This window comes from Temnothorax nylanderi, unplaced genomic scaffold, assembly GCF_030848795.1.
Source record: "Temnothorax nylanderi isolate EJ_2023f unplaced genomic scaffold, tnyl_v1.0 TNYL_tig0001_pilon, whole genome shotgun sequence".
In the NCBI taxonomy this organism is placed as follows: Eukaryota; Metazoa; Arthropoda; class Insecta; order Hymenoptera; family Formicidae; genus Temnothorax; species Temnothorax nylanderi.
Window position 1 is genome coordinate 4,298,149 of NW_027249063.1, and position 22,996 is coordinate 4,321,144.

Below are 22,996 nucleotides of genomic sequence, written 5' to 3' on the forward strand. Positions count from 1 at the left end.
TTTGCACTCCCGTTCGACAAATATTGAATTAATAATTGTTAATTCGATCGGATATCCTTGATAGACCGTTTTTATAACGATTGGTTAACGCTTCACGTTAGTTTGTCGATTTCTGTTCTGTCGAGCCTACAAAAATTAAAATATCATTTTACATTTGTAAATTCACGATAAAAATATTTTTTTTTTGCCGAGTGTGCACAATCGAAGTTTATGAAGACTGTTAAGCGAAATCGCTTCGTCGAGGGAACTTGCATCATACCTCAGCGTATTTTCAACATTCCTTATCTAATCGAGTCCACTCGATTAGTGAATCTGATCGTCCGTGTTCAATCAGTACAACTTTTGCCCTGCACTCGCGCAGACCTCTGGTTCTGGTGATCTCCGAATCAAATTCTTGTGCTCGTTCGTTGTACTCAATATGGAAGAACAGCTTGTGAACCCGTTTGAAAATGACAGCATGTTACCGGGTGATGTGCAAGAGAAATTGGCGAAAATAATGGAAAGATATCAACAGATGAGCGATGAGGAAAAAGAGCAATTCCAACAGGGTGCCTTTGACGTGTTAACAAAGGCTCTGAACAAGTTACCCAGCAACACGATTTTGCCCACGTGGCTCGCACCATACCAGTCTTACATTCTGTTCATTTTCGCGGTATCGATTGTGGGATTTCTACTCGGTATGATATTTCTTGCATTGCAATTGCATAATATTTGAACTTACACATAATAAAAATACAATATTAATGACAGATTCTGTTATGAGTGATAACGCACCGATAATAGTAAAATCAAGCAGTGATTGCGTAATTATATAAGTTATATATCCAGTTACACCGTCACATATGGCGCTTGTGAACAATTGAGGATTTTTCTATAATAACAATTTTATATTAAACAATATTTTTAAAAATTTTTACTTTTTGCGATAATTTAACAATAATCTTGTTTCTGCAGCTCTATTCGCGCGTAGATTGTATCGACGTACAAAAGAACGAGAACAACGTCAAGAAGACAAAAGAAAGCTTAGACAACAGAAAGCAGAGATGAAGAAGAAGAAAAAGAAGCAAACGTAACATGCGATCATATGTTCAATAATATTTTAACAGAAAAAGATTCATTGACGAATAGGTGAACGAATTCTTAAAATAAATTCGAAACATATGTTTTACAATCTGTGAGCTTTTTCTTTCACAAATTAATCTTTAATTCAGGGAAACAAAAAAATAATAAGAATTAGCATCAAGATATATTTATTGTGCCATTTCATTGACTTAAACATTCGCATGAGGTATATAACAAAATTAAGATAAACCGGCATATACATTATTTCGCTTTCAAAATATCAACATGTTTTCTTACCCTTTAAATTATAACAGAAAAAATAAACTGTATTACCAAGTAACATACGTTTATACTTGTTTATAATTACAGTACAATATTGAACTTATTATAATTGATATCACGCGATGAAATCGCAGTGAGCGTTCCCAACTGCAAGTACGATTCTTCGTAAGTAATAAAGACGATACGTGTTAGACAGTTAATAATTATTTAATGCACTTTTCGTCACGTTGTAAAACGTTATTATTTCATACCCTTACATGGAAACACACAACCACATTTCTTAGTAAAATCTTAATGTATTATTTAACAGATACTAGCTATTGTATAATAAGCTGCATTGATGTTTATATAAAATTAGTATTGCAATATATAAAGAATCTACACAATCGTAACTTTAAACTTCATATCTCATAAAATTTTTCAAAATCCCAGAATCTCAAAAATATTAGTATAAAAATCCCATTTCTTCCTATATCGTAATATTTGCATTAGAAAAATGAGAATATCTTTTGTACAATTTACTGAATATCTATTTTATTTCAAATACTTATCAATATATCTATTTGTTAATAAAGGCACTAAAATTATTTTTTGAAGACTTGAACATTTCAGTAGAAATCTTATAATATTCAAATTTATTAATTCTTTATAATAATAACGTCATTAAAGGATTTTATTTTATTTTCAATAACAATGTTAACGTGTTAAAAGTTTATGGAAGTAAAAGAACTTATATCTATTTTAAACAAAAATTGTTAAATCAACAAAAACAGTAACAATTATATACAAAATTAAAATTTTATACTTATTTTAGCGTGGCACATATATCGAAAACCAATCGTTTTCATAAATTGTACTAAAAAACGATATATAAATTTTACCTAATTTCCATTATATAATCTCTTTTCATTCCTTACTCGATCTTTGCTAAATATATATATTACCATATTAAATACTTTCCCAAACCGCCATTAATTATGCGGTTTACAAAATGGTAAACGAAGTTGCATGTATTCCGCGCCTTTGCACATTCGTCCGAAAAGATACGCTTTTATAATTACTATGAATTCAAAATATTCATAATCACAGAATATTCAAATGGCACAATCGTGCGAATGTACAAAATCTCATATTTATATATATCTTTCGCTGTTGCTAAAGCAACATAGTTCTAGCACTCGTAAATATATGATAATGGATGGAGTAATATATCTATAAATTCTATATTCTTTTTAAAAGAATTGCAAAATTGGCATCTCATAATTTCCTCTAACGGATACAATTTAAAATTATAAGACCCAAAATTATCGAGTATTTTAATATTCAAAGATTGGGTACTTGGAAAGCTTGAGTGCTCGCATAACTCAACGAGCTATGTACAATATAACAATTACTAATAGAAAAACGCATTTAACTTAAAAAGAATATTGCACTTGTATATATGTATGTAACTTATCTATATCTTTCAACAATTATGTTGCAGATATGGCATGATATGCAAATAGATATAATTAATATTACATGTAAAACAACTATAATACCGTTAATCTTTTATAAAAGTTTTGTACACCTCAACACATAACTCAACGCGTAAAAATAATTTTTTGATTCCAAAAGTTAATTTTTATTACAGCATATTTATTATATGGAGTTTATTTTTGTATTCAGTTATTGTAAATATATTTAAAAATTATTAATTATGTCGAGATCTTAAAATTGGCTTGTTAAAAAATCGTTAATAATTTCCAAATCTTTTTTACATAACGTTATATGATGTATAATAATCCTTGCATACATTCATACAAAGTAATATATTTTACTAGCTTTCGTCTCTTTTTTCTCTCTTTTATATTTATATATTTATTTAATAAATATATGTTATACTGTATGTATATTTATTAATATAATATGTATAATATGTTATATTATAATATGTTATATTATACATATATTTATTATATAAAAAATATTTATAAAAGAGAGAATCTCTGCAGAAATTGTTCAAATAATTTTTGATTTTATTAACAATGTGTAACGCTCAGTAGCCGGATCTGAAAGAAGTATATATTGGCATTATTAGTTTCTTTTCAATCTTTTTTCAAAATTGTAAATAAAATAGTAGCAAAAGAAATTTACCTTTGATAGTCTCGACGAAATACATACTCTCGTCTTTCATGTTCGCTACCAACTCGTCGGTGACCAACACGCGTATACCCTGTGGCCCTAGGAACAGTATTGAGTGTAGTCGGTCGTGGGGCAAGTTTAAAGCGTTGAGCAACTTATTTGTGAGCGCGGTGCTCGTCAAGCTGTCGAGGTAGGCGACTCTCCAGAGCGAACCGTTGCCTTCCAATGAAAAGTAGAGGGTGAGCTTCGGGGTCGGCGCCTTAGAATGCAGCGTGTTGAACAATCGAATGCCGTCCGCCACGCCGCAGATCTGGATGAGATCCTCCCGGGACAAGCGTAAAATATCCGATGCAGAGAAACTCGCGAATGTTGACTCGAACGCGTTGAATCGGCTGGCGCGAAGCCACGCGGTTGTCTGCGTGGCATTTGCGTCGGGTGGTAATTCGGTAAGGCATGAGGTACCCTACGAGATTTAAAGTAAAGTTATCATAAATAAGCGACGTGGGTTGAGTAGCTTCCAATTCTATGCGATCCCCCCTTTATAATTGTTAATTTTATATTCACAATTTTTAGAGAAGACACTTTTTTTCAAAAACATCGCAGTTCGATATAAGATAAAATACAAAAACAAATTACGTGCCACTACTTTCATTATGTAATAATGTAATATGAAACATTTTCTTCTCCATCGGTTTTTTTCTCTTTACTTCAAAACATCGAATAAAAAAATTCAGGATCGGAAGAATAAGTTAATTATTTACAACAAAGGTCTTTACTGTTTTCATAAACTCGATTAGTTGTTGCGGGAAAGTAGCTTTGTGTGCAGTCAAACTAACATCAGCTTCAATGCAAGGTTGGTCCGGCAGTATGGCCGCGGGCGATGGCAAGGCCGGCGCCGTTCCTACGTTTTCCTTCACGGCATCCGAAGCCGGAACCAGTGGTACGATACCGGAATTAGAAACCGAAAGTGCCAACGGGGCGACTACCGGAGAAGAATTGCCGCTGATGGCTGCGCGTGTCTGTGGTGATCTGAAAAACAGCGTAAAACCGATAACATATTAATTACTTGTCACGATTTCTCTTGAAAATCTGAAAATACAACTCTTAAAATATTGCATTTTAAATTGTATTAAATTGTTGCATCCATTATTTATAATAACAATATTAACATTAACGTGATTGTAATAATTTCCTTCTCGCGATAATTTTCGGATGATTCTTGACGTATGGAAATTTTTCCGATGCGCAGGACATAAAAACGTATTTTAGATTCTGACGTGCGCCGTATATGCGTTTACTTTGTGGCATGTCGCAAAACATTGGCGAGTCGAGGATTATCTATCTTATTAATTGTGCATGCAACATAAATCTTCGACCGCTGACAGTTATATGCTCAGCTGAACAATTTTATGAACGAACGATGCACGAGAATATTCCAGGCTATTTGCTAATAAAAACCGATACCAAAATAACTTCGTTTATAATAATAAATTTAAATCGAAATCTAAAAGGCAAAGTGTGAAAGTAACGCTCGCACATATGCCCAAAATATGCCAATTTATTTATTTAAATTTCAATAGGACCGACTAATATGCGTAACTTTTGTCGCGTAAAAAAAATAACTTCACAATCAACTTTTTAAAATTTCAAAAACATTACACCGAATATTATAATAATTATTATTATTTATATAAAACGAGCATATAACCTTAGTGATTATAATACATAATTCGATAAACTCATTTGTGTGAAATCTCAATTCCTACTTAAAAGCGAAAGCTATGTAAATTCAATTTTAGTGTTATTAATTAGCTAGATAACAATATAAAAATATAAAGTAGCTTAAACGTTGCGAGACTATCTTCTTTGGCTATGACCAATTGGAATTCAAAGTGAGATTCAATCGATATTTCATGTATAATATTCAAGAAGTCGATACTTCTTAAGCTTCATTCTTCAAAATTCCATTTTTCGATCGAAAAAGCTATATAATAAAATAATCTTTAAAAAAAAAGAAAGCGTCAGTATATCCTTACGCAGAATGCCCCTTTAAACAAATCACGAGTTTGACTTTTTTGCGGCCGTCGAGTCTCTTCGTGCTCCAACGCTTCTTTATCCGGAGGCTGACCAGTCCTCCTCGCATAACGTATCCTCTCTTTATCCGCGTGCTCAACAGGGCATGGACAAACTTAGCCACGACCTGCACGTACGGCGGACCACCGCTCACGATCACCTCGTGCTCCAGAATCCACGTGACGAACTGATCAAGCGGATAACGTGGCCGCTTGATGGACCAGCAGCTCTTCAAATCCCAGTAATCTCTTGACATGACGAACACACTCGCTGGACGGTGACTGGACCGAAAGGAATTCTCTACGGCGAATTGTTTTTCTCCTTGAAGGCCTTCTTCCGACTTTTCACGCGCTCATTCATAAACGTGGTACACGCTCGAACGTTCGACCGTTCTCCAAGCGTCTTTCCATCCATTCGTGGTCGATGTTGGCGAGGTAACGCTCTCGAATCTCCGTTCTGTCTTATCAGCTCGATCAAATGATGATTAACTAGTAGCCGATCATCCACATCGCGCGGCTATTCGAGATACAACGGGGGTCGTCCGGTATTTCGGTGGTGCAGCGTGTAATGTTCACCGGCCAGTAACTGAAGTGTCGCTCGGTGAATTAGAGTAATGGAGAGAGCTCTTGGCTCGACTCGGCTCGGCAGATAGGATCAGTTCGAGTCAGTCGGATTGCATTTGTCTGCCGCGAACCGGATACTGCTAGTCGCCCGTCGACATTCGTCCGCCGACGAACGCTCTCGAAATTCTGACCTTCGCGCGTGGCTCCCTCGAGTTGAAATCTCACTGAGTCGCGTGATCGGCGGGTCGTATCTTTTTGTTTTCTTTTTCCTCTTTCTTCACGCACAAGCTCCACGTCACGTGCGCGTCGAGCACACACGCCAAGTCGCGCGATAATCACTCGCGATCCAGAATCCCGCTCGAAGAGCGAAATCCCGCGGTCCGAAGAGCGGAATCCACGATAAGTTTCCTGGAAAAAATCCGAAGATTTTTCTTTTTCAACGAATACAACCGGTTTATACGCTCCTTCGCCGCCTAGGCCGTTCGAGCTCCGTTGTTTGCCTTCCACTTGTCCGATGCACCTCTATAAAAGGAATGAACTTTGTATCCGCGAGAGCCACCGAGCCTATGATGTTTATCTTCTTGACGTGCTGCCACTTTGCATCGGGCCTAATTATAGTGCCACTTGTGTGCCATTGCGCGCAGTTTTCTATTGCTTCATAAAACACGTCGATGTTTGAAATATACCTACTCTATTTCTTCTTCTAGGAAATTCTCTCTACGTATTCTGAAGTTGTAAATCTCTTTCCTTTTTACAACGCGGAGACGAATATTTCAATTGTAAGATGAATTCAGTCTCAGAAACAATTAATGTTTCCCCGACTTGCGCAATTAATCTCATTGACATTTCCTGATAAGCAAGCGGTATAATCCTCTTGTTTTCTTCTCTCAAAGCTAAATGAATCTAATTATGCTTCCTTGAAATTGTATTTTCTTTCGATTCAGAAAAATCTTCGTTCTATGTGAACCTCTCTTGTGTTTATGTTCCCTTGATTTCTCAAAATAGTAACTTCATTGCTACGTGATGTTTTCAACAAATTCCCATTAGTCGGGAAAAACAGGACTTGTTTTGGTTGCAAGACTCAATTTAACCGCCCTTGCGTCAGCTTTTCGGCGGCAGGGCTGCTCGTCATCTGAGGGGATGATCCTGCCGCAACAAGAGCACGTAGATAGCCAGGATATCACGTGTTACCACGAAACTTAGGCTATCGATCAGCGCAACTAAAAGTGCATGCGAAACTCGCGTACACTCTGTCGGAAGTCGATTATCTGTTGCGACGGACGAGGGCATTCCTGAAGGGTGCTCGCTCACGATATATCGACTCGCAGATCTCGCTATTTAACTGTACTTGAAGGAGATCACTATCGCTTGAAGAAGATCACTCAATGCATCACACGTGGTTGTTAATAAACGCGGCCGCGAGCTGTCATAAGCTATCTGTCACAAGTGATCTTGTCAACGGTTTTATTGCATGACTAATCGCTGATTGATTGCGTTACGCTTAAGTTCCTCGCGAAAGGAACCGCAGATGGGATAGGGAAGTAGCTATTTGTTCAAAAGACAGCGTAATACCAGATCGCCCTCGATTACGATGCAATTCGGATACATCAACAGCGCGAGAATAAACCTGTTCCGATCAGTGAAGCTAACACCCCTTATACGCTCGTCGAGCGTATTATTTACGCTGGCAATCCCGATCAATCTGCTTCTTCGCGATGAATTTAGTCACTGCGCCGCCGCCGGAACCTTGTCGCGTACCAGAATATACCGGACTAAGATTAATTTGGTTATCTTGAACGATAACTTTGTTTCACTTCTCTCTTCTCGCCCGGCCGTGCACTACACAAACCATGTGACTTGTTTAAATATGAATTATCAAGCTTTACTTTATACAAATATGTAAAGTGTAATCAAGACACGAGCCACGATGTACAGGAACTCGGAGGATCTCTCGATGCAACAGGTTTCAAAACTGGTTCTTCTTCACCTTTAATTAATTATCTCTTAGCCTAGAGATAATTAGTTCTCTCTGGGTTGGACTACTGAATATAATGCAAACCGAGTGTTAAGAAAACGTATCTGTAGATAGAACGAGATGACGCTGAAGAAATCTTCTTTCCGTAAGCTTTGCACTATTCTGAAACGCTTCGAGCGAGAACAAGTTAAGGACTGCCGGTTCGAGCTGATATCGGTTCTCGCGCGCACGATGCAACTGAGCGACTGCAAGCTCAGCCGCTTTCTTCCCGAGTAATTCAAGGTTGCGCGTCCGAGCTCGGTGGGACATCGATTTCCAATCCAGGCAGGAGAAGCGGAGGATTATACACTTTTTTCGGCGCCGGCGCGGCGGCGAGGAAGATGTCGATTGATAAACGTTGCGAGCGATTGCACGAATGTGATGCGTAATGTTACCGATTACTCGTAAAACAAGTATATTACAGTACGTGCTCAGCGGTAAGATTTGACGACAGCGGTTGACAATTCCGATCTGTTCAATAATACGATCACACAATATCTAGTTTTTTCGCGACTTGGACGCGCCTGAAATGGATTCAGCAGGGATAGACACGCGGCTACGCACGATATACGGCCGTTCTGGATTTACTCGCGTGCACCGTGTCTTTCTTTTGCAGTGTCTCTCGCCTCCTCTTTCTCCCTCGCTCTTCGCCGGTTCTCCAACTTCCCCTCCATCGAGTGGCTGTCGTCGTCGGAGACAGGGACACCGGCTCGCGCCAGTTCGAGCCAGTTTGTTGGCGGCGATGCCCGGCGTTTACCTCCGCGTCCCCCCCACTTCCCGTACACCACTACAGAGGAACGAACTCCTGACGGAGGCATAACCACTATCCTTCACCAGAATAAGCTCCCACCAGCCGCGCACATAGCTCTGACAATGTCGCAGTGGTTTCTGGTATAATTGAAAAATGCATAATTCTCTTTGGACTCCATTTGTCATCTTGGTGAAGCGAGGAGTAGAAGAAGAATAACAGATGATGAGAAAAATATATTTTCCAATTTTTTTCCTCGGAAAGAAATGATGCAGCTTCACTCTCTTATCTTTTTTATTTTTCCTGCCTTTCGAAATCTTTTCACAGTGAAGACCATCTTCGATCTTTGTTTCTTTCTGACAAAAAAAGAAAAAATATGTCTCTTCTAACTTTTCACAGAATTCTTCTCCGATATTTTCCATTTCTAACATTGTCAGAATAAAGGAAACAAGTAAGTTTACAATATTCAATTCTCTTCATTTCTTCTCGTCATTGAAAAGGAGCTGTGAGTAAATGACTTTTAAATTATCTTCGCTACGCAGCTCATGGGCTCCGCATTTATTTCTACCTGCGTCGTAATATCGAAGGTCGCGATGATTGCTTGGTAGGATTTCTCGGTTATACATGTGCATATAAATAGCCCGTAAAAGCAAAACAACCATCGGTGGACATTAGTACATGGAATTTATCGGAAACGTTTTACTATTTATATCCTGGTGCAACAGGTATTTGTCCAACACCGTGCAAATGACGCAAGGACTCGCCTGACTACGTGTTTCTCAGCACGAATGGGCAATCGACAAATCGAAATATACAACGATGTAGGAATTAGTAGAGACTTTACTGATTCTGACGTTATACATATAACACGATGTAGAATTTCGCTATACAACTAAGACTACTATAGAAATCATAAAATGCCTAGGATTAAAATAAGAAAAAAATTTTCTGACTTGTTTAAATTTGCATGTAAGTAATTATGCGTGTGTAATGTGATGCGTGCAGTTGCAATATTTAGTTTTGCACACCTATTTTCGAAGGAAGCGAAAACGCCGCCGGTCTGACGACACAAATCACTCCACTTAGACGGACGATTCATCTATAGTTAGGCGGGTGCCCGAAACCCGCCGTATCCAGAATTGACTAGTTGCTATTTGTGCAATAAGTCGTTGCGAGGTCGGAATTTGTACTGGTTCTCGATACTTCGTAAAGATACTCAATCAATCCAGCGTGTAGAAGCGATACATTAAAGGGTAAAAATAAAATTCGTGATATTTTAATCTTCTAATAACAATCTTTTCTGTCAAGTGCATAATTATGAAGTCTGCGTTTGACATACAGATCTCTTGCACGAAGATAAGTCTTACATTTTTTTCTGCAAGCATCGCTAAATATTTCTTCGATAAACTCGTTGAAAAGAATGTCATTTTTATTAGTATTTATTATATGAAAAGTATTACATATTCCTAACAATTTAATCTCTGCTCCATATTGTATCTCTAATCTAAATACAAATCTGGTGCTGATCCTATCAATTTGATAATATTGTAAAAAACAGAAGATTGAAAAGAAATAAAAATCTGATATAAAAGTTTTACAAACATGATACTATTGTTTTACAAATTCCATTACGTAAGAAACAGGCGGGTAAAAAAACTGACGTAAAAGATGTAATTTAAAAATGACACATTGATGATGCTAATTACAAGGACATCCGTAATTATTCTACCTTTTGCTTGTGATATCTTGATATTTAATTCAATCTGGACATTTCGTGACATTAATTAAAAATATTTCCACATAAAACTAAAATACGATGTCACTGCGTTTATTTTGACATAAATATATTATCGGAAGATGTTCTTTCGATATTACATCTGTTCGATAATGACATTCAATGATTTATGTAGCATATTCTATGACCTCTTTCATACACGCGGTTTTTTCTGAGTCTCACAATTTTTCGTACGATGACATTGTTGTCTGATTAAAAATACGTAAAGAGAATTAATGTGTAATAATCAACTTACATTGCATCCGTCGAAGCGTACGGGCTTCCACTATTTTGCGTCGGCACGTTTGAAGGCGATAAGGATTCCAGAGGAATCTATACACAGAAAAAGAGGAAAGAAATTGAGTAGATTTTATTTTATATATTTTAATTTCAAAATTTTTTTTATTTATAAAAGAGAATTCTTTGGCAAAGCTTACATCGGAGAGGACGGTGCAGTCGTAGCTAGGCTGATATTTGTCTTGTTCGTGAGGAGGACGTCTCAATATCTTGTCACGATCTTGCTTATGCTTGCGGTCCGCTCCCTTTAATTTGAAGACTTTCACCTGACATGAAGCGGCGTGCAAACGTGGTCCTCCTGGCAATCGGGTCTCCACTTGAATTCGGAAGGGAACGCCCTTCTCGCCACCATGCTTTTTCGGTGTAAATTCAGTGCTTATGCAATTGACCTATTCACAAGTAGAACAAACACGTTTGCAGCAGTCATGTGAATAGTACTTCATTAATTATTATAAAGTCGATAAATACTATATCTCAGAAAAAAAATCACATTTATATACTGAGCTTTTGCTCGTAAAATTCCATGAATTTTATAATTGTTCCGTTATACAGAGAATGTAACTACGCAAAAATGAGAAATTAATCACATCTGCCATAAATAAGAATGAAAAGATTCGTTGGCGAGGATCAGCGTACTTTGATATAAATGCCGACTTCTTTTGTTGGATCCCACATAAACTCCATGCTGTTGTTGGACAGCGACGGTTGACAGACATCCACCATACCGTAACTGAGAGGAACGTCAACCTCTAATAATCTCTCTCCCGGCCTAGCACGTTGCCAGGCCAGCATCTGTTCCCGTTCTGTGTACTGCAACCGTCGCTCGTGGAAGCAAATGCGAATTGTCGACTGGAACAGAAAAGTCGGATGTCCCTACAGAGGCGTTGTAGCACCGTTTGGGCGACTCACATCTTTCGAACGTCGAGGACACGCAGTGAGCTCATGCCGTGTTAACTCGTAATCGCGGATTATCTGTATACCACCCCCATGACGAACCGATGCGAAAGAGTTAGTTTTGTTTGCACAGTTATCAGCAGAGTGAATATTAACTGATGTACTAGTGGATCCTAAAACATCGATAATGGAGGTGTTTCGGCAAAATTAATTGGTTTGACATTTTTCCTTATATCATACTTAGCTTTTACTCCAAAAACAACGACGAGGACATGGTAATACTTCTGATCGCATTTTTTTTTCAATTTTTTGTATTTTTTTTTAGATTTTTGAAACAGATACAACAAAACTGATTTTTTTTATTTTGAAGGGAGATGTTTTAGGATCCGTCAATGGTTAGATATTCCCAGTATACCCCTATATTATAAGATTTAATGTTTCAATGTTAACGAGTTAAGCAATAATTATATCAGTGCTTGCAAATGAAAGTTATGATTCGATATAATTTGTTACATAATGAATTCCGGAGTTTACAATCAATATAAAATTATAAATTTCTTTACTTTATTTTGCCACCTTTTTCCGACTGAAAAGAATCTGCGATTCGAACGATCTGCACCAGCATGAGCTCGCTTGTCTACCTCGTGGGGGACTATTAAAGCGTTTTTTAAGATGCCGCTACCCAAACATTAGAAGCGTCCAAAGGAGTGTTCTTCATATGTAAGGATATGATGAAATACCTTCAGAATCTTTCCACGGTAGGCAGACAAATCGCCCAATTTTTTCAGCTTGATTTCATACGATTGCCCCTGGTTCAGATACGTCAGCGTCTCTTCATTAACCTTGGTAGCGATGCTGGTAGCGGCTGCTAAGACGTACTGAAATCTAAAGGGAAATTTTGCGATATATACATACAACTCCATTTTTACGTAATCCATTATATAAAAATTTAAAAAATTAATACTTCTCCACTGTATTACAAATAGAATATTTTACTAAAAGAATATAAAACTTTTATCGACTGAAATTTTAACAGAAGCTTTGAAATCTCGATAGCTGCTTCGGTTGAAAACAGTACGTGAATAAAAGTTACATAATTCTTAGTATAATTTTTATTTAATTTTCTTTTAATATACCGATATGTAATATTATTCCTAATATAACATTATAATGTTCGTTTTTATCAATTAATTAATTAATGTTTAATAGCGCACCGGCAATCCTCGTTCAATTCGTTTCCCTGCTGGGAAGAAGAAACGTGGTTGGCCGCGGTCGAAGTCGGTGGGTATTCCTCGTTGGAGGAATACAAGAGTTGATGGAGACTAGTTTGTCCATTGTTGTTGCTATCAGCCTCGACGGAGCCGACATTTCCATTGCTGGACGGCACTGTATTGATCGCCCTTTGCGACACGTGATTTAAACTGAAATAATTCATAAGATAAAAATATTTAAGATACGTCAGACCATCGATATCGCACAACGCCGGTCCTCGCACAATAAAATCAGATAGAATGTTCCGTGGTTAATACCGAGCCACTCACTATAAGTTAAAGAAAAGTGACGGTGAGACGTTTAAATCCACGGGTGTTCTCATTCTGGTTTTCGGCATTCAGCAGATATTTTCACTCAATCCCACAGATATAAATCCGTACAAATAGTCATCAACGCGAAAACTTGTTATTTATACGTAGAAGTCCATCGTTTTGCATATTACGCCAGGTTTTGCCGCGATTTCAATGTTGCACTCGCAGGAATATAATTATAAATGAAAAGCCACACCGAGAGCGTGTCTATTAGACGAGCGATTTCATCATTCGCCTAATCAACTATTCCCGATATTCAGTTCTCCGAGCTTAGGATATATCTCTTATATGATCTGTTTCACGCCGAGCGCGGAGAGCAACAAGATCACGAGCCGACCTTTCACGATTTCATCTTCTTCTCGTTACACATTGATATGATGAATCCCACGCGATTTATACGACGGCGCGGCGTTTCTCCCCGCTTTTCCGTTTATCGGATGATCAGATAACGAGCTTTAACTCGCACAAAAATTTCTCACCCGAATCATCGAATAAAATAGCAGTTCTGGAAAACAGGAGAATTTTCGAAAGGGAGTGAAAGTATACTTAATGCAGAATTACTTCATCACTTCATCGGTACCACTTCACGGTTCTAAAAAGATCGACATCTGAGATTTAGATAGTCATTGGAAGTTGGTATATATAAAAATTATTTTCCTTTTCATTTTTATTCGTGCGATCGTACCACTATTCCGTCTGCGGAGCTTATATCACAGTGTTTCTTTCGCGAGCACTGCGTTATCCGTTTTACACAAAATCCGATTTGATCCCACTCAGAGGATCTCCCCTCCCAGTCTTTACATTAAAGTCACACGCCCGGGATGAGATATCGATCCGCGATTCACGTTTATGATCGGCGCGTCGCGTCACGCGGCCGACTCCGGAGCAAAACGCGCGCCGTGCGATAAACAGGCGCATAAGAGAGTAAGAAGTCTGACCCGAACGCGAGCGACTTACTCTCTCGATAGCCGCGAACGGGCGTAACGATATAGCCGCGGCCTTATCTGCGGCCGTGTCTTTGCGGGGGAGCCGCGCGTGGCAAATTCCGCTCGGAATACTTTTTACCCCCGTCACCCCTGACTGGCCCCGCGGGATAGATAGACGTCGTCGCCTTCTTATTGTGGTCGTAATCGTAGTAACGCCAGTTACTATCATCGATACCGCACACTTCTATCATTCGACATAAATAAACAGACGGTGTTGTAAGAAAATGATCCAATTCGGAAAATTAGAAGAAGAAGAAGTTATAAACTATAAGAAGTTATAGTTGAGTTTGAAACTCCACGTTTTTAAATTAATTTTTTTAAATTATTGATCAGTGAGTTCTTGCATGACACTATCGTGCAAGAGAAATGATCTTAATAATCAGTGATGACTTACTTGGGGTTATTATGCTGATTTTCAGGGGATGGTGCCTCCTGCTTGAAAACTGTTAACGATGGCAAAGTGAGGAGGGCTTCGCTAGAAGAAGATAGAAGTTTTTGTCATGTCATATTTTTAGTCTTCTTCTAATCTTATTGAATATTGTAGAGATATAAGTGTGGCAAAAATTATTCCAAGATATATTCATTTGATAATACGACTCAACGCATATTTTTGAGAAGTTATAACAAAATCTTATATTATATAATCTTAGTGAATGAATTTTGTGAATAATCTTCAAAATTGTCACAATTGTCTATTTAAATTTTTAACTCCTTTCTTAACAATCTCTAAAAATATTTTTTATTGTAAATTTCCTTATAGATATCTCTCTTTTTATCGTCCTCCCAAACTTATATACATGATTTTTTCCCAGAGATTATTTTATTTCATTAAAACAGTATTCAGTACAAAATAACATGTTATTTGACATTTTCACTTATCGTTTTATAATAATAACTCGTCGATAGGTAACTCGTGATTTTTTCGAACGCGTTTGTTACATTGACGCACAATGATGACCACGCCATGGCATAAAGATTAGGAATTAACGTCAGTTCATCTCGCAATGCATCAAATATACTAGACATACGCATATATAGATAAGGAAAGAATAATTTGAGAACCGCTACGATAATGAGTCAGTAAGGTCAGCGTAAACCGGAATAAACTAGTTCAGTGTGCAACGAATTTAATCGGTATGAAATAATATTGATACCGAGTTAAGAATACTACCGAAATTTATTTACGATTTATCGATATTTACATAGCTGAGAGATACAAGGTGACTGATCGGGTAATCTGCATATGTTTGTTAGAATTTACGAATAAATTCTTCAAGCTAGAATCTTCAAATATCCGGGTTTCTAATAATGTAATAAGATATATTGAATAAATTATACATATATATTTTAACAAAAAACACAAACAATTAAATTACTCACCCGGGTTTTACATACTGGTGCATACCTTTATTTATGATTAATGATCACTTTATTAAAAAATCGATCTTAAATAAAACGAAAATAATAGAATATTTGTAGGAATCACTGACACTTGCAATCTTCAAGAATGATACTGAAGCACGAGAATTTATCACAATTTTTACAGACAGTTATCAAAACAAGATATTAATAAAAATGACATGGATTAAAAGTTACTTTCAGATAATTGTATATTCTGCCTTCACACACACATGCAGTAATATAGCAATATGTTATATATACAATATTCTTCATCTGTTATTTCAGTAATTTTATATATACTTTATTTTGACTTTATTTTAATTTATTAAGATATTGTACTTCTTTTAAATCCTATTTATTTCCGACAATATGTTCACGTGGCGTTTCGGCCGATTCAAATAATATTGAACGCGTAGCTTCGAGCAATGAAACAAGTAGTACCGTTACAATTCGTTTGACGATTTGACTAACAATACGAGAAATCTCGCGACGGGTGCAGATATAAATTACGGCTCAAAACTCTTGGTGTGCCGACATACCGACATGCCGCCAAAAATAACCGGTGTTATGTACATCTACAAACTGGTGCGTCAGCCGGTTCCTTACCGGTTCAAACCACGTAAAACGTATTCCACGCGCGTCTTCATTCATGGACGGATATAATGTGCCACCTTCTTTTTCCCACACGTCGTAACTCTGTCACATTTACGTCATGTGCGATCAGCTGATGCATGCGATACGACAGGCCAATAGTCTGTATCAAGATTTTTTATCCCTATTATACCTATGCCGAAATTTTCTTTTTGTAGCAAAACATTTTTCAGGCTGCACAAAATTGCATCAATCAAATTATCGATGTAACGCGACAAAAAATACTAGAAAAATTTTAACTAATTGCAAACTATTATATCATCGTGTTAAAAAAATAAAATAATTTTATAAAATATACGTAAGCGCGCTACTTTCATTTTCTCATTTATTTACTTGAAAAATTATGCTCGTAAATGCGTAGACTTTCAACGTCCTTCAACGCAACGTGAATTTACGATACGTATATAGATACATTATCATGATAAGGTATGTGCGTAACAATTTTCGTCGTGTGTTCATATAAAACTGTCCATATATCCAAATGTAATATTATAACAATTATAATTTTGAAATGCTTTTACAACGAACTAGATAAACTAAAGTAAAATGTAATTAATTTATTGGTAAGAAGAAATTACGTACGAGAATTTCTTATTTAAATATATTTAAATATAAATTATTAGTTCCATACATTATAATATTTTTTTATGAAAACGTGAACATAAACGCGGAAACAAGAGAAATTTCGTAAGTTTCACCGAATACGCTCCTTTCTCGTTCACGTTAGATACTTCGCGTACACTCGCGCACGTGCGTTGAAAGTGATACACCAATACTCGTGGCCCGTGGCTGCCGACCGGTTTGATTTTCTGGTGTCCCCGGTGCGACGCAATGCCAAGAACTGTGGCCAGTTTTAACCGGATTTCTAGATCAGCTCGCCGCCGTTTCGTACGCGTTTCAATCTTGTTCGCGGCAGAAGCCTACGGTACCGACCATAAGCTCAATATTCGCACTCTATCGACGGACAGCCCTCGACGATTGTATCATCGAGTCACCGTAAAATCGGTACATAGTTAATATTTTACTATACATTTTTGCGGAGCATTTTTAGATTTTTAGAAAGGAAGTTTAAAAGAAGGATTATCCACACTTATAATTCTGACCATTTTTTATCAATACGTTAAATTGACTTTTCCTTAGTAAAAATTTTAAAATAGCATCTTTTTATAGCAATTTATCAGAAATAATCGGATATATTTTTCTAAAATATTTCCGAAATATTAAGGATATCAATTACCTCATATTAGTGTAAGAGGCAACAGCTGTTGCAAGATCAGATGCCGCGAGAGCGGATAACGAGCCATCAAAATCGGCAAGGTGCTCCGCAAGTTCCTCCACTTGCGTAGACCAACCTTGGGCAGAGCCATTGCTTCCGATGGATCCTGAAACATAAAAAAAATCATTTTCAAATCTGTTTTTTCTGAAGATGTTCGTTTTCCTTTCATTTTTTTTATTTTAGCGTCATATTAGTGTCATGTGATAAATTATAAATGCGCTAGAAAATTTTAAACTATATTACAATTCTTATTTTTCACTTATATTCAATTTCACTTATATTCTATTCAATTCTTAATTTATATATTATTCTGTAATATCTAGCAACGAACATTTTTTATGAGAATAATAATAATAATAGCTTGCTTTTCTCACTTTGAAGAAGAAAAGAGTTTACGCTAAAATGTCTAATGTATAATTTAACTTCTTTATATATTTACATATTTTTGTAAGATGTATTTTATGAAGAAAAAAAATATAAAGCTACATAGTGCACGACATAATTAAGCACAAAAATTATTGTATGGCAATCTATATTACTATCCTTTGCTTCGGCATCTTTATTGCGTTTTCTTTTCGAACGCTACGCTCAGCTATTATCTGAAATAATCAATACACAGCTTAAAATTGTTCTCGTATACGGCATCGCGTACCGCATTGAGCGCCGTTGTAACCGATGTGAAGCTGCTGATGCATCGTGGTCGGCCTATCTTTCGTCTCCTGGATGACGTGACGGCGCCGACTTTTACTGGCGACAGGGGGATAACGTCGACTTTGCAGCAGCGATATCCTGGATCTATCGATCTCACACCACTTCATCCTATTTTGGCCGCGGCGAAGATCGCACCCGTGCAGGAACACACCACCAAAACTACGTGCGTGCACCTCCACAAAGTTCCGCCACTATGGCGAACTGGTATCGGGTATATTCTCTCTTTCTCTTTTCTCTCTCTCTCTCTCTCTCTCTTTCTCGTTCTCTTTCTGTCTCTCCCTTTCCTCGACCAAGCTAATCTGCGTGATACATTGCGTGCGTATATGTACACCAGTTATCAGCCATGGATGACCACGTGGGCGAAAAGGCGTCGGATGTAAGAACACAGAACGCAGAAGTTTGCCGATCAGTCTTGAGGAGTTCTTCAAAGCGACGTCACTCGAAACGCATATCGCGTCATTGCTAAGTCTTGACCGTTAATCAACAATGACAATATTGAACGCGAATATTGCTTCGGACAGTTTCGAGCATCCCTCGGTATTCGCTAATCTGCCAAGTAGTCGGAATTTCACGCGAGCAAAATTTGATGGTGATTATTAAGTCGCTTGTATCAAGAGCTATATTGCATTGTGTTATCATGTCCATATAAATTGAATTTTAAAATTTTATTACAAGAACAATAATCTAGTGCAATATTGGTGGATACTAGAATTCTATTTATGGATTTGTATGGAGAGATAGTGAATTTATCACAGAAAAATATAATCTGTTGAAAATTTGAAGAATAGGAAACACAATACAGACATTCCTTAATAGAGAGAAGATCTATAATACTTAAACAGCAAATTGAAACTCGTAGCTACGACAGTGTCCGAGAGGCCGTTTGGTCACGACCTTTAAGAAGATATATCTATGGCTACACGATAATGACGATCGACTTCACGCCACTGTACATTTAAGGCAACACATTCTTTACATTCTATGCATTCTTGTGCGAGAGATGAAATTTGACACTGTCAAAACTTAACAACTTTAAAAAAATTTCAAAGCAAGATTGCAGCTTTATATTTTTATCTCATTGCCATCTATACATATAATTAGAAAAAAGAATTATGAATTTTTACAGTAAATTCACTTAATTTTATTAGATGTAATATACTGGGAAATTTGCTAATCTGTGGAAATTACAAGAAATTAAAAATTATACTTTAAATTTAATCAATAAATACTTCTGTAAATTAAGATGAAATAATCTATTATGTATAGATTAAACAGTGTGCAATAATGTTTATGTAAGTAATTGAGAATAAGTAAGAAATACCAACCTTCTCTTCTGATATGTTTCTTTTCAAGTTCCGTGATGTGTTGCAACGGTTCTGTAGAACGGCGTTTGAGATTGTTTTGTTCACAATTCGGGGATGATCCGGAAGGCGAGAGCTGTGGCGAGCCGCCATTCAAATGTATCTGATCATCGACAGTCGGCGAATTTTTCGCCGAGTTCTTATCTTGCCATAAAGAATTTTGTGGACTATGATATCCTATTGCGGTCTGCAACATTGATATTTTGTAATTACTACTTTCGAAAACATAATTATGAGCCGACAGAAGCTATAAATCTGAAGCTGACAGAAAAATTTCTTTCTCAAAAAATCAAAACTTTACATTTAAAAAAATGTCAAGTTTGGTAGAGAAATATATAAGTAATAAATATAAAGGAGAAGAGATTACAAATTTTTTAAATGTTAACTACTGCATAAAATAGTGTTGTCGTTTCAAATATAATTTCAGGCATACGGTCTAATATAAAGCATATATAATTTATCAGAATGAATCTGACAAGAGGGACAATTATTACACGTACCTGTTGAGGAGCGGCTACAATGTCACACCTGTTTGAACGAACTGGCGATAATTGCTCGTATGATGGAGATGTGTTGGAGAACCACATCGCTCCGTGTAGGGTTTCCGCGCCGCCGTCCATCATGAGTTGCAGCTCCATTCAATAGCTTCTCGAAGTACACGTGGTCGAATTAATTACCGTCTACTCTATGTACTGCGATACTAACGGGTTTGCTTACGGCGATTTCCGGACAGAACGAATATCTATATGCTAATCTTGGATCTCAGATCTACGAAGGGTATCAATCTTCGATCGCCCTTAAAGAGACTCCGTTGGCGAGGATCGATTCCCTAGCGCCAAAAGATCCCTCTCTTCAAGGATGAGAAGACGAGGACGACTTCTTGACTTACGAGTTACAACTTTACTATTTTACATACTATACGTATATATATGTGCGAAAATGAATTTCGTGGCTATATATGTTCCTTGGCGACGATTCTGTAAGAGGCGACGAGTCCACGCTGATCTCAAATCACAGATCGATTATCTTCGTCTCCGGGCCGTTGTTCTCTAATCGAGAAACACATTCATTTCATCCCACCGCGTGTGGCTTTCGTGCCTATTGCAGATCGTGCTGTGCGTCCACCCTGTGGGTACCCCTCGGTCCAGATCCTCGATGTGACCGGAAATACACGGTGCATCACCCGACCGCCGGTGATTCTCAGGGCCGAGTACGCGTGCTGATCCGCCTACTCTTAGAACATCACGAAGAAGCTGTTGTACAGTTTCTTGATGCCGGTGGTCTCGCGCTGCCGATGTGTTTCCAAGAGTGCGCAGCCTCGCGACTTCAGTGACAAAAAACGTGAAAAGACGACGAACGCGTCCTCGAATACCATCGCCACACCTTGGCTGCAACGCATCTTGTTCCTAGTTGTGCCGAAGCTCTGCTGCCGTTTCGGCGGAGAACCTTCTCCTGTGAATAACAAACACTTAATTTTGAAATGAGAAAGATACTCAGTCGATATGTTTATTATTTCGTCATGCTCATTATTTTGATGTCCGAAATGCAGAGATAGCAATTTTTGTTATTCCTTGTTTATTAAAATTTTAACAGTATTTATTTAATGTATTACTGCTGTGAGTAAAAACGATAAGAAAATTATGATACAACAATACAATTTTGTACCAAATTTATGCGATAATTTAATATATTTAAATTCTTTACCAAATAAGTTATATTAAAATTTATAATTTTAAAGCGCATATCAAAATAAAATAATAACAAATCAAAAAAGTTTTATATAAAAATTACAAAAATGTGTTATTCTTTAAATCATTTCTTAAAATAATCATAGCGTTTTAACATCAAATAAGTATTTAATGTATAATTCATTGTATAATGACTATAATGCATTGATTAGTCATTTGATTGATCGATGTTTATTCTCATTATTGCCATTTCTATATTTCGTGATTAATAGCGTATTTGTTAAACGTTTATATAAGGTTTTAAGTAATAAAAAAAAGAGAGAGAGAGAGACTGTAGCTATTTCTCAGAATAATAACTTGCCGCTGCTTGACATTAATTGAAGCTATGACCGATGCGAAAGCATGAAGCGGTTCCGTGATAATCGATTTTTTTATATAATAACCTTTAATTGTTTCGTGCTTCCAGAAGTTAATAGATAATTTACTATGTTTTATAATCGCAATTAAATTCCCTCTTACATAATAAAATAATTTTGATCTGTCACAAGATGATATTAATATATTCTATGGTTTATATGTCGTTTCATAATTGCGAAATTTCTCTTAAAAACTTTTTATATAAATTTAAATATGTATGATTTTTAGTATTATAATTTGCAAACCTTCTTCTATACGTTTTAACAATCGATGGTTTTTCCCTGGTGTCTCCTCCACCTTATAAAAACCGCACGAAAAAGATGTCTTCGTAATGAAGAACGGAAGGAGAGAACATCAATTCCGCAGGTCCAAAAACATTCCCGAGGTAGACGGGTTTCTGTATGACACACTTTAATTATCTCATCAAGATCTTGCGTTTATGGAAGATCAATTCGAAACTCCGATGTTTCGAAACTTTTACGCCTTCTTGGATTCGAGTAGCTGCACTGCTGTTAATTTCCAAAATTTTATTCAAAGAAACGGCGATGAAGACAAGAGTAATCCTTGCTTAAAAGGGGCTGCTTACTTCTCGTAAAAACTCGAAATATTCCAACTGGCGAGTATTCCCGAAATGTCTGGGTAGGCACGAGATAAGTTGAATACGTCTCAATTGCTTTCTAACGACTATGGCTCACACACTGGATAGTGTCTTGGGTATCAGAGGCCTCCGCCTGACCGTTATCACAACATTTTCATGATCCTTCGTTCCATGGTGCCGTCTAAAAAAAAAGAACCCGATCCAGGAGGAGGTGAACGAGGCCTCTCGTGAATGACGTCAATGAAAGTTCGAGTTTCGTCCACCACGTTCGTCAAAATCTTCTCGGTGGCGAAAGGAAAGCTGGTCCTCCTAAGAACGATCAGCAAGGCGAAGGCTCTTCCGGTGGGACCAAAAGGGACTTAACCCTATCCACGATATCCGCGTCTTTCTCTCTTTCAGTATTGTGTTCCTGCCCCGTTACTGCGCAAAGTGACACTACCAGAGTCTTTCGAAAAGTAGCAGCCAATAAATGTGGGCCATTCAGTCGTTGACA

At 37.1% G+C, this 22,996-nt stretch overlaps 2 protein-coding genes across 7 annotated transcripts; one reads left to right on the forward strand and one right to left on the reverse strand.

Moving 5' to 3' along the window:
• The first annotated feature begins 276 nt into the window (after positions 1-276).
• On the forward strand, positions 277-1,402 carry LOC139786098 (uncharacterized). The gene is made up of 2 exons (XM_071725277.1): positions 277-677; positions 955-1,402. The coding sequence occupies exons 1-2, from the start codon at positions 419-421 to the stop codon at positions 1,071-1,073; spliced, it is 378 nt and encodes a 125-aa protein (XP_071581378.1). The 5' UTR covers positions 277-418; the 3' UTR covers positions 1,074-1,402.
• On the reverse strand, positions 1,234-21,031 carry Gem (transcription factor CP2 like gemini). 6 transcript variants are annotated; one of them, XM_071724599.1, is made up of 12 exons: positions 20,301-21,031; positions 19,765-19,987; positions 17,690-17,834; positions 14,795-14,875; positions 13,046-13,252; positions 12,572-12,716; positions 11,574-11,786; positions 11,078-11,326; positions 10,897-10,973; positions 4,245-4,497; positions 3,481-3,931; positions 1,234-3,395 (listed from the first exon to the last, which is right to left on the reverse strand). In XM_071724599.1, the coding sequence occupies exons 1-12, from the start codon at positions 20,436-20,438 to the stop codon at positions 3,346-3,348; spliced, it is 2,232 nt and encodes a 743-aa protein (XP_071580700.1). In that variant the 5' UTR covers positions 20,439-21,031; the 3' UTR covers positions 1,234-3,345. The 6 variants fall into 6 exon arrangements, with proteins under 6 accessions (XP_071580700.1, XP_071580753.1, XP_071580654.1 ...); XM_071724652.1 differs by having other exon boundaries at positions 4,305-4,497; positions 11,574-11,810; XM_071724553.1 differs by having other exon boundaries at positions 11,574-11,810.
• Between the last annotated feature and the right edge of the window lie 1,965 nt (positions 21,032-22,996).